The 13,483-nt window shown below is 37.2% G+C and overlaps 1 protein-coding gene across 1 annotated transcript in view; it reads right to left on the bottom strand.

Moving 5' to 3' along the window:
* pmt (phosphoethanolamine methyltransferase) overlaps positions 1–13,483 on the bottom strand; it is a 55,149-nt gene that overhangs the window by 1,209 nt on the left and 40,457 nt on the right. The window contains 3 exon segments of the mRNA NM_001173879.1: positions 1,243–1,359; positions 1,488–1,619; positions 1,739–1,861. Coding sequence (NP_001167350.1) covers positions 1,243–1,359; positions 1,488–1,619; positions 1,739–1,861 — 372 coding nt within the window.

The following is a 13,483-nucleotide window of genomic DNA, read 5'->3' as shown; positions in this document are numbered from 1 at the left end:
CTCAGATTTTTACCAGCCAAAACATTTATTTTTAAATTAAAATTACACCAACAAAACACCAAAAAATGGATGAGCATGTTTTGTAATGTTTTTAAAACAATACATGTATTACCAGTAAGAAGTAATGTGGCATATTGTTTAATTTCATTTTTTTGTGACCTGAGTCTTTTAACCAAAATATCACAAGACAAATGTTCACCTGCGGGAGGTTACGGGTCGGGAGGTTACGGGTCGGGAGGTTACTGTGGTAACGCGACTGCAGTCATGTTTGTGCCTGTGAGATTGAGTCTGACCAATAGAAGCGTTGGCTTCTCTTCCCTACCAGTGGAAACTCAAACACTGATAAACAACCTAGCTTGTGAACAAACAATCTAAATAGCCAAGAAACACAAGGACAAAGTCTCACTTCAGTAGACTGTGACCTGGCCAAAATAAAGCAAAGCACTGCGACACAAACAACACAGAGTTACACATGGAGTAAACAAACGTACAGTCAATAACACAGCACAGCGCTTCTAAAAACAAATATTTCACTCAGCTTTTCACGTGCGCAGAGTCCCCAGCCAAGCAGTGTTGCAGCACCAGCTGGGATAGCCTATAGGATTCCTAGCTCTTTGACTTTGTGCGATTCATTTACCAGCTAAGAAACAACACGGCAGAAATACTTTGAAAACTTCTAATGCAGCATTTATTTTGCTATAAATGTCATCATACTTGACTATTTTTATCCACAAATGCGAGTGAAGTGCTTGTACAGTGGAGCCCTGACCACCCATCAATGTGGCTGGTGAAGTAGACATCTTACCCACCAATGCCAAAATCTACCCGCATTTGGCCGGTGGCAGGTGTTTATTTTAAGCCCTGGTGATCACCACTATTACAACTGTGTGTGTGCGTGAGAGACAGATAGACAGAGAGAGAAAGAAATATACTGAGAGAGAAAGACGGAGACAGAGAGACACAGAGAGAGAGAGAAAGAGATACAGAGGGAGAGAGACACCGAGAGAGACAGAGACACAGAGAGACAGACACAGAGAGACAGAGACATACAGAGAGAGACAGAGACAGAAAGACAGAGAGAGAGAGAGAGACACAGAGAGAGACAGACAGAGAGACAGAGACATACAGAGAGAGACAGAGAGAGAGAGACAGAGAGAGAGAGACAGAGAGACAGAGACATACAGAGAGACAGAGAGAGACAGAGACATACAGACAGAGACAGAAAGAGAGTAAATGGTCTACCTTAATGAACTCGTCTTTCATGGCCGCTGCTCTCTCCAGCTCTGTCTGGATCACCTGCATGAACTGGGCTGTCCTGTCCTCGGCACGTACGTTAGAGAAGCCTGCCTGCTGTAGGAACTGCAGACAGACAGTCACAGTATACGGAGCTACATAGGCTAATTGTAAGATATTATAACGAGTGTGGTAAAATTCAGGTCAGGGTGATATTATCAGGGTGATATTATCAGGTTGATGACTGGACCTACCTTGCCGTACTGTGGTGGGGTGTAGAGAATGTAACCTCTCTGTTTGACATACTCCTGGAACTGAGGAGTCCAGGGCTTCTCTCCACAGCAGTAGTCAGAGATCAGGACCTGGCCACCGGGCTTCAGCCACGACTGAAGATGATACACAGCGTTTTGGATGGTAAAAACAGACAGCAAAATATAATACAGTCTGGAATTGATGTTAAGGTGTGTGCGGTGGTGTGTGTGTGTGCGCGTGTGTACACACTCACGTGGAAGCGTTTGAACAGTGCCAGTTTTTCGTCGATGTGCAGGATGGTGTCTCGACTGTAGACCACATCAAACGAGGCCTCTGGGAACTCTCTCTTAGTGGCGTCAGCCACCTCGAAGTGGACCTGCAGGAAATGGCAGGTAATACCTGTCACTAAAACACTTCTACTACACCTTCTACTACATTTAATTGTAATTCAATTAACATGACTTTGATCTACCTAGAATTAAAAGACATGTAGAACATATTATTTTCAAAACAATGGAACCATAGAAATAAAAAAGACAGCTTGAACTTTACTCCCTAGTAACTCTAACCTAGTATGTTTCTCATTGTAGACCTAGTAACTCTAACCTAGTATGTTTCTCATTGTAGACCTAGTAACTCTAACCTAGTATGTTTCTCATTGTAGACCTAGTAACCCTAACCTAGTATGTTTCTCATTGTAGACCTAGTAACCCTAACCTAGTATGTTTCTCATTGTAGGCCTAGTGACCCTAACCTAGTATGTTTCTCATTGTAGGCCTAGTGACCCTAACCTAGTATGTTTCTCATTGTAGGCCTAGTGACCCTAACCTAGTATGTTTCTCATTGTAGACCTAGTAACTCTAACCTAGTATGTTTCTCATTGTAGACCTAGTAACTCTAACCTAGTATGTTTCTCATTGTAGACCTAGTAACTCTAACCTAGTATGTTTCTCATTGTAGACCTAGTAACTCTAACCCTAACCTAGTATGTTTCTCATTGTAGACCTAGTAACTCTAACCTAGTATGTTTCTCATTGTAGACCTAGTAACTCTAACCTAGTATGTTTCTCATTGTAGACCTAGTAACTCTAACCCTAACCTAGTATGTTTCTCATTGTAGACCTAGTAACTCTAACCTAGTATGTTTCTCATTGTAGACCTAGTAACCCTAACCTAGTATGTTTCTCATTGTAGACCTAGTAACTCTAACCTAGTATGTTTCTCATTGTAGACCTAGTAACTCTAACCTAGTATGTTTCTCATTGTAGACCTAGTAACTCTAACCCTAACCTAGTATGTTTCTCATTGTAGACCTAGTAACTCTAACCTAGTATGTTTCTCATTGTAGACCTAGTAACTCTAACCTAGTATGTTTCTCATTGTAGACCTAGTAACTCTAACCTAGTATGTTTCTCATTGTAGACCTAGTAACTCTAACCTAGTATGTTTCTCATTGTAGACCTGGTAACTCTAACCTAGTATGTTTCTCATTGTAGACCTAGTAACTCTAACCTAGTATGTTTCTCATTGTAGACCTAGTAACTAACCTAGTATGTTTCTCATTGTAGACCTAGTAACTCTAACCTAGTATGTTTCTCATTGTAGACCTAGTAACTAACCTAGTATGTTTCTCATTGTAGACCTAGTAACTCTAACCTAGTATGTTTCTCATTGTAGACCTAGTAACTCTAACCTAGTATGTTTCTCATTGTAGACCTAGTAACTCTAACCTAGTATGTTTCTCATTGTAGACCTAGTAACTCTAACCTAGTATGTTTCTCATTGTAGACCTAGTAACTCTAACCTAGTATGTTTCTCATTGTAGACCTAGTAACTCTAACCTAGTATGTTTCTCATTGTAGACCTAGTAACTCTAACCTAGTATGTTTCTCATTGTAGACCTAGTAACTCTAACCCTAACCTAGTATGTTTCTCATTGTAGACCTAGTAACTCTAACCTAGTATGTTTCTCATTGTAGACCTAGTAACCCTAACCTAGTATGTTTCTCATTGTAGACCTAGTAACTCTAACCTAGTATGTTTCTCATTGTAGACCTAGTAACTCTAACCTAGTATGTTTCTCATTGTAGACCTAGTAACTCTAACCTAGTATGTTTCTCATTGTAGACCTAGTAACTCTAACCCTAACCTAGTATGTTTCTCATTGTAGACCTAGTAACTCTAACCTAGTATGTTTCTCATTGTAGACCTAGTAACCCTAACCTAGTATGTTTCTCATTGTAGACCTAGTAACTCTAACCTAGTATGTTTCTCATTGTAGACCTAGTAACTCTAACCTAGTATGTTTCTCATTGTAGACCTAGTAACTCTAACCTAGTATGTTTCTCATTGTAGACCTAGTAACTCTAACCTAGTATGTTTCTCATTGTAGACCTAGTAACTCTAACCCTAACCTAGTATGTTTCTCATTGTAGACCTAGTAACTCTAACCTAGTATGTTTCTCATTGTAGACCTAGTAACTCTAACCTAGTATGTTTCTCATTGTAGACCTAGTAACTCTAACCTAGTATGTTTCTCATTGTAGACCTAGTAACTCTAACCTAGTATGTTTCTCATTGTAGACCTAGTAACTCTAACCCTAACCTAGTATGTTTCTCATTGTAGACCTAGTAACCCTAACCTAGTATGTTTCTCATTGTAGACCTAGTAACTCTAACCTAGTATGTTTCTCATTGTAGACCTAGTAACTCTAACCTAGTATGTTTCTCATTGTAGACCTAGTAACTCTAACCCTAACCTAGTATGTTTCTCATTGTAGACCTAGTAACTCTAACCCTAACCTAGTATGTTTCTCATTGTAGACCTAGTAACCCTAACCCTAACCTAGTATGTTTCTCATTGTAGACCTAGTAACCCTAACCCTAACCTAGTATGTTTCTCATTGTAGACCTAGTAACTCTAACCTAGTATGTTTCTCATTGTAGACCTAGTAACCCTAACCTAGTATGTTTCTCATTGTAGACCTAGTAACTCTAACCTAGTATGTTTCTCATTGTAGACCTAGTAACTCTAACCTAGTATGTTTCTCATTGTAGACCTAGTAACTCTAACCTAGTATGTTTCTCATTGTAGACCTAGTAACCCTAACCTAGTATGTTTCTCATTGTAGACCTAGTAACCCTAACCTAGTATGTTTCTCATTGTAGACCTAGTAACTCTAACCTAGTATGTTTCTCATTGTAGACCTAGTAACTCTAACCTAGTATGTTTCTCATTGTAGACCTAGTAACTCTAACCCTAACCTAGTATGTTTCTCATTGTAGACCTAGTAACTCTAACCCTAACCTAGTATGTTTCTCATTGTAGACCTAGTAACTCTAACCTAGTATGTTTCTCATTGTAGACCTAGTAACTCTAACCCTAACCTAGTATGTTTCTCATTGTAGACCTAGTAACCCTAACCCTAACCTAGTATGTTTCTCATTGTAGACCTAGTAACACTAACCCTAACCTAGTATGTTTCTCATTGTAGACCTTGTAACTCTAACCTAGTATGTTTCTCATTGTAGACCTGGTAACTCTAACCTAGTATGTTTCTCATTGTAGACCTAGTAACTCTAACCTAGTATGTTTCTCATTGTAGACCTAGTAACTCTAACCCTAACCTAGTATGTTTCTCATTGTAGACCTAGTAACTCTAACCTAGTATGTTTCTCATTGTAGACCTAGTAACCCTAACCCTAACCTAGTATGTTTCTCATTGTAGACCTAGTAACTCTAACCTAGTATGTTTCTCATTGTAGACCTAGTAACTCTAACTCTAACCTAGTATGTTTCTCATTGTAGACCTAGTAACTCTAACCTAGTATGTTTCTCATTGTAGACCTAGTAACTCTAACCTAGTATGTTTCTCATTGTAGACCTAGTAACTCTAACCTAGTATGTTTCTCATTGTAGACCTAGTAACTCTAACCTAGTATGTTTCTCATTGTAGACCTAGTAACTCTAACCTAGTATATTTCTCATTGTAGACCTAGTAACTCTAACCCTAACCTAGTATGTTTCTCATTGTAGACCTAGTAACTAACCTAGTATGTTTCTCATTGTAGACCTAGTAACTCTAACCCTAACCTAGTATGTTTCTCATTGTAGACCTAGTAACCCTAACCTAGTATGTTTCTCATTGTAGACCTAGTAACTCTAACTTAGTATGTTTCTCATTGTAGACCTAGTAACTCTAACCCTAACCTAGTATGTTTCTCATTGTAGACCTAGTAACTAACCTAGTATGTTTCTCATTGTAGACCTAGTAACTCTAACCTAGTATGTTTCTCATTGTAGACCTAGTAACTCTAACCTAGTATGTTTCTCATTGTTGACCTAGTAACTCTAACCTAGTATGTTTCTCATTGTAGACCTAGTAACTCTAACCCTAACCCAGTATGTTTCTCATTGTAGACCTAGTAACTCTAACCCTAACCCAGTATGTTTCTCATTGTAGACCTAGTAACTCTAACCCTAACCTAGTATGTTTCTCATTGTAGACCTAGTAACCCTAACCTAGTATGTTTCTCATTGTAGACCTAGTAACTCTAACCTAGTATGTTTCTCATTGTAGACCTAGTAACTCTAACCTAGTATGTTTCTCATTGTAGACCTAGTAACTCTAACCTAGTATGTTTCTCATTGTAGACCTAGTAACTCTAACCTAGTATGTTTCTCATTGTAGACCTAGTAACTCTAACCTAGTATGTTTCTCATTGTAGACCTAGTAACTCTAACCTAGTATGTTTCTCATTGTAGACCTAGTAACTCTAACCTAGTATGTTTCTCATTGTAGACCTAGTAACCCTAACCTAGTATGTTTCTCATTGTAGACCTAGTAACTCTAACCTAGTATGTTTCTCATTGTAGACGTAGTAACTCTAACCTAGTATGTTTCTCATTGTAGACGTAGTAACTCTAACCTAGTATGTTTCTCATTGTAGACCTAGTAACTCTAACCTAGTATGTTTCTCATTGTAGACCTAGTAACTCTAACCTAGTATGTTTCTCATTGTAGACCTAGTAACTCTATCCTAGTATGTTTCTCATTGTAGACCTAGTAACTCTAACCTAGTATGTTTCTCATTGTAGACCTAGTAACTCTAACCCTAACCTAGTATGTTTCTCATTGTAGACCTAGTAACTCTAACCTAGTATGTTTCTCATTGTAGACCTAGTAACCCTAACCTAGTATGTTTCTCATTGTAGACCTAGTAACTCTACCCTAGTATGTTTCTCATTGTAGACCTAGTAACTCTAACCTAGTATGTTTCTCATTGTAGACCTAGTAACTCTAACCTAGTATGTTTCTCATTGTAGACCTAGTAACTCTAACCTAGTATGTTTCTCATTGTAGACCTAGTAACTCTAACCTAGTATGTTTCTCATTGTAGACCTAGTAACTCTACCCTAGTATGTTTCTCATTGTAGACCTAGTAACTCTAACCTAGTATGTTTCTCATTGTAGACCTAGTAACTCTAACCTAGTATGTTTCTCATTGTAGACCTAGTAACTCTAACCTAGTATGTTTCTCATTGTAGACCTAGTAACTCTAACCTAGTATGTTTCTCATTGTAGACCTAGTAACTCTAACCCTAACCTAGTATGTTTCTCATTGTAGACCTAGTAACTCTAACCTAGTATGTTTCTCATTGTAGACCTAGTAACTCTAACCTAGTATGTTTCTCATTGTAGACCTAGTAACTCTAACCTAGTATGTTTCTCATTGTAGACCTAGTAACTCTAACCTAGTATGTTTCTCATTGTAGACCTAGTAACTCTAACCTAGTATGTTTCTCATTGTAGACCTAGTAACTCTAACCTAGTATGTTTCTCATTGTAGACCTAGTAACTCTAACCTAGTATGTTTCTCATTGTAGACCTAGTAACTCTAACCCTAACCTAGTATGTTTCTCATTGTAGACCTAGTAACTCTAACCTAGTATGTTTCTCATTGTAGACCTAGTAACCCTAACCTAGTATGTTTCTCATTGTAGACCTAGTAACCCTAACCTAGTATGTTTCTCATTGTAGACCTAGTAACTCTAACCTAGTATGTTTCTCATTGTAGACCTAGTAACTCTAACCTAGTATGTTTCTCATTGTAGACCTAGTAACTCTAACCTAGTATGTTTCTCATTGTAGACCTAGTAACTCTAACCTAGTATGTTTCTCATTGTAGACCTAGTAACTCTAACCTAGTATGTTTCTCATTGTAGACCTAGTAACTCTAACCTAGTATGTTTCTCATTGTAGACCTAGTAACTCTAACCTAGTATGTTTCTCATTGTAGACCTAGTAACTCTAACCTAGTATGTTTCTCATTGTAGACCTAGTAACTCTAACCTAGTATGTTTCTCATTGTAGACCTAGTAACCCTAACCTAGTATGTTTCTCATTGTAGACCTAGTAACTCTAACCTAGTATGTTTCTCATTGTAGACCTAGTAACTCTAACCTAGTATGTTTCTCATTGTAGACCTAGTAACTCTAACCTAGTATGTTTCTCATTGTAGACCTTGTAACTCTAACCTAGTATGTTTCTCATTGTAGACCTAGTAACTCTAACCTAGTATGTTTCTCATTGTAGACCTAGTAACTCTAACCTAGTATGTTTCTCATTGTAGACCTAGTAACCCTAACCTAGTATGTTTCTCATTGTAGACCTAGTAACTCTAACCTAGTATGTTTCTCATTGTAGACCTAGTAACTCTAACCTAGTATGTTTCTCATTGTAGACCTAGTAACTCTAACCTAGTATGTTTCTCATTGTAGACCTAGTAACTCTAACCTAGTATGTTTCTCATTGTAGACCTAGTAACTCTAACCTAGTATGTTTCTCATTGTAGACCTAGTAACTCTAACCTAGTATGTTTCTCATTGTAGACCTAGTAACTCTAACCTAGTATGTTTCTCATTGTAGACCTAGTAACCCTAACCTAGTATGTTTCTCATTGTAGACCTAGTAACTCTAACCTAGTATGTTTCTCATTGTAGACCTAGTAACTCTAACCTAGTATGTTTCTCATTGTAGACCTAGTAACTCTAACCTAGTATGTTTCTCATTGTAGACCTAGTAACTCTAACCTAGTATGTTTCTCATTGTAGACCTAGTAACTCTAACCTAGTATGTTTCTCATTGTAGACCTAGTAACTCTAACCTAGTATGTTTCTCATTGTAGACCTAGTAACTCTAACCTAGTATGTTTCTCATTGTAGACCTAGTAACTCTAACCTAGTATGTTTCTCATTGTAGACCTAGTAACTCTAACCTAGTATGTTTCTCATTGTAGACCTAGTAACTCTAACCTAGTATGTTTCTCATTGTAGACCTAGTAACTCTAACCTAGTATGTTTCTCATTGTAGACCTAGTAACCCTAACCTAGTATGTTTCTCATTGTAGACCTAGTAACCCTAACCTAGTATGTTTCTCATTGTAGACCTAGTAACTCTAACCTAGTATGTTTCTCATTGTAGACCTAGTAACTCTAACCTAGTATGTTTCTCATTGTAGACCTAGTAACTCTAACCTAGTATGTTTCTCATTGTAGACCTAGTAACTCTAACCTAGTATGTTTCTCATTGTAGACCTGGTAACTCTAACCTAGTATGTTTCTCATTGTAGACCTAGTAACTCTAACCTAGTATGTTTCTCATTGTAGACCTAGTAACTCTAACCTAGTATGTTTCTCATTGTAGACCTAGTAACCCTAACCTAGTATGTTTCTCATTGTAGACCTAGTAACTCTAACCTAGTATGTTTCTCATTGTAGACCTAGTAACTCTAACCTAGTATGTTTCTCATTGTAGACCTAGTAACTCTAACCTAGTATGTTTCTCATTGTAGACCTAGTAACTCTAACCTAGTATGTTTCTCATTGTAGACCTAGTAACTCTAACCTAGTATGTTTCTCATTGTAGACCTAGTAACTCTAACCTAGTATGTTTCTCATTGTAGACCTAGTAACTCTAACCTAGTATGTTTCTCATTGTAGACCTAGTAACTCTAACCTAGTATGTTTCTCATTGTAGACCTAGTAACTCTAACCCTAACCTAGTATGTTTCTCATTGTAGACCTAGTAACTCTAACCTAGTATGTTTCTCATTGTAGACCTAGTAACCCTAACCTAGTATGTTTCTCATTGTAGACCTAGTAACTCTAACCTAGTATGTTTCTCATTGTAGACCTAGTAACTCTAACCCTAACCCAGTATGTTTCTCATTGTAGACCTAGTAACTCTAACCCTAACCCAGTATGTTTCTCATTGTAGACCTAGTAACTCTAACCCTAACCTAGTATGTTTCTCATTGTAGACCTAGTAACCCTAACCTAGTATGTTTTTCATTGTAGACCTAGTAACTCTAACCTAGTATGTTTCTCATTGTAGACCTAGTAACTCTAACCTAGTATGTTTCTCATTGTAGACCTAGTAACTCTAACCTAGTATGTTTCTCATTGTAGACCTAGTAACTCTAACCTAGTATGTTTCTCATTGTAGACCTAGTAACTCTAACCTAGTATGTTTCTCATTGTAGACCTAGTAACTCTAACCTAGTATGTTTCTCATTGTAGACCTAGTAACTCTAACCTAGTATGTTTCTCATTGTAGACCTAGTAACCCTAACCTAGTATGTTTCTCATTGTAGACCTAGTAACTCTAACCTAGTATGTTTCTCATTGTAGACCTAGTAACTCTAACCTAGTATGTTTCTCATTGTAGACCTAGTAACTCTAACCTAGTATGTTTCTCATTGTAGACCTAGTAACTCTAACCTAGTATGTTTCTCATTGTAGACCTAGTAACTCTAACCTAGTATGTTTCTCATTGTAGACCTAGTAACTCTAACCTAGTATGTTTCTCATTGTAGACCTAGTAACTCTAACCTAGTATGTTTCTCATTGTAGACCTAGTAACCCTAACCTAGTATGTTTCTCATTGTAGACCTAGTAACCCTAACCTAGTATGTTTCTCATTGTAGACCTAGTAACTCTAAGCTAGTATGTTTCTCATTGTAGACCTAGTAACTCTAACCTAGTATGTTTCTCATTGTAGACCTAGTAACTCTAACCTAGTATGTTTCTCATTGTAGACCTAGTAACTCTAACCTAGTATGTTTCTCATTGTAGACCTGGTAACTCTAACCTAGTATGTTTCTCATTGTAGACCTAGTAACTCTAACCTAGTATGTTTCTCATTGTAGACCTAGTAACCCTAACCTAGTATGTTTCTCATTGTAGACCTAGTAACTCTAACCTAGTATGTTTCTCATTGTAGACCTAGTAACTCTAACCTAGTATGTTTCTCATTGTAGACCTAGTAACTCTAACCTAGTATGTTTCTCATTGTAGACCTAGTAACTCTAACCCTAACCTAGTATGTTTCTCATTGTAGACCTAGTAACTCTAACCTAGTATGTTTCTCATTGTAGACCTAGTAACTCTAACCTAGTATGTTTCTCATTGTAGACCTAGTAACTCTAACCTAGTATGTTTCTCATTGTAGACCTAGTAACTCTAACCTAGTATGTTTCTCATTGTAGACCTAGTAACTCTAACCCTAACCTAGTATGTTTCTCATTGTAGACCTAGTAACCCTAACCTAGTATGTTTCTCATTGTAGACCTAGTAACTCTAACCTAGTATGTTTCTCATTGTAGACCTAGTAACTCTAACCTAGTATGTTTCTCATTGTAGACCTAGTAACTCTAACCCTAACCTAGTATGTTTCTCATTGTAGACCTAGTAACTCTAACCCTAACCTAGTATGTTTCTCATTGTAGACCTAGTAACCCTAACCCTAACCTAGTATGTTTCTCATTGTAGACCTAGTAACCCTAACCCTAACCTAGTATGTTTCTCATTGTAGACCTAGTAACTCTAACCTAGTATGTTTCTCATTGTAGACCTAGTAACCCTAACCTAGTATGTTTCTCATTGTAGACCTAGTAACTCTAACCTAGTATGTTTCTCATTGTAGACCTAGTAACTCTAACCTAGTATGTTTCTCATTGTAGACCTAGTAACTCTAACCTAGTATGTTTCTCATTGTAGACCTAGTAACCCTAACCTAGTATGTTTCTCATTGTAGACCTAGTAACCCTAACCTAGTATGTTTCTCATTGTAGACCTAGTAACTCTAACCTAGTATGTTTCTCATTGTAGACCTAGTAACTCTAACCTAGTATGTTTCTCATTGTAGACCTAGTAACTCTAACCCTAACCTAGTATGTTTCTCATTGTAGACCTAGTAACTCTAACCCTAACCTAGTATGTTTCTCATTGTAGACCTAGTAACTCTAACCTAGTATGTTTCTCATTGTAGACCTAGTAACTCTAACCCTAACCTAGTATGTTTCTCATTGTAGACCTAGTAACCCTAACCCTAACCTAGTATGTTTCTCATTGTAGACCTAGTAACACTAACCCTAACCTAGTATGTTTCTCATTGTAGACCTTGTAACTCTAACCTAGTATGTTTCTCATTGTAGACCTAGTAACTCTAACCTAGTATGTTTCTCATTGTAGACCTAGTAACTCTAACCTAGTATGTTTCTCATTGTAGACCTAGTAACTCTAACCCTAACCTAGTATGTTTCTCATTGTAGACCTAGTAACTCTAACCTAGTATGTTTCTCATTGTAGACCTAGTAACCTAACCTAACCTAGTATGTTTCTCATTGTAGACCTAGTAACTCTAACCTAGTATGTTTCTCATTGTAGACCTAGTAACTCTAACTCTAACCTAGTATGTTTCTCATTGTAGACCTAGTAACTCTAACCTAGTATGTTTCTCATTGTAGACCTAGTAACTCTAACCTAGTATGTTTCTCATTGTAGACCTAGTAACTCTAACCTAGTATGTTTCTCATTGTAGACCTAGTAACTCTAACCTAGTATGTTTCTCATTGTAGACCTAGTAACTCTAACCTAGTATGTTTCTCATTGTAGACCTAGTAACTCTAACCCTAACCTAGTATGTTTCTCATTGTAGACCTAGTAACCTAACCTAGTATGTTTCTCATTGTAGACCTAGTAACTCTAACCCTAACCTAGTATGTTTCTCATTGTAGACCTAGTAACCCTAACCTAGTATGTTTCTCATTGTAGACCTAGTAACTCTAACCTAGTATGTTTCTCATTGTAGACCTAGTAACTCTAACCCTAACCTAGTATGTTTCTCATTGTAGACCTAGTAACTCTAACCTAGTATGTTTCTCATTGTAGACCTAGTAACTCTAACCTAGTATGTTTCTCATTGTAGACCTAGTAACTCTAACCTAGTATGTTTCTCATTGTAGACCTAGTAACTCTAACCTAGTATGTTTCTCATTGTAGACCTAGTAACTCTAACCCTAACCCAGTATGTTTCTCATTGTAGACCTAGTAACTCTAACCCTAACCAGTATGTTTCTCATTGTAGACCTAGTAACTCTAACCCTAACCTAGTATGTTTCTCATTGTAGACCTAGTAACCCTAACCTAGTATGTTTCTCATTGTAGACCTAGTAACTCTAACCTAGTATGTTTCTCATTGTAGACCTAGTAACTCTAACCTAGTATGTTTCTCATTGTAGACCTAGTAACTCTAACCTAGTATGTTTCTCATTGTAGACCTAGTAACTCTAACCTAGTATGTTTCTCATTGTAGACCTAGTAACTCTAACCTAGTATGTTTCTCATTGTAGACCTAGTAACTCTAACCTAGTATGTTTCTCATTGTAGACCTAGTAACTCTAACCTAGTATGTTTCTCATTGTAGACCTAGTAACCCTAACCTAGTATGTTTCTCATTGTAGACCTAGTAACTCTAACCTAGTATGTTTCTCATTGTAGACCTAGTAACTCTAACCTAGTATGTTTCTCATTGTAGACCTAGTAACTCTAACCTAGTATGTTTCTCATTGTAGACCTAGTAACTCTAACCTAGTATGTTTCTCATTGTAGACCTAGTAACTCTAACCTAGTATGTTTCTCATTGTAGACCTAGTA

The sequence above is a fragment of the Salmo salar genome, chromosome 05 (genome assembly GCF_965601325.2).
Source record: "Salmo salar chromosome 05, fSalSal1, whole genome shotgun sequence".
Lineage (NCBI taxonomy): Eukaryota > Metazoa > Chordata > Actinopteri > Salmoniformes > Salmonidae > Salmo > Salmo salar.
The sequence above is the reverse complement of the archived record's forward strand: the minus strand, read 5'-3'. Positions and strand labels throughout refer to the sequence as shown.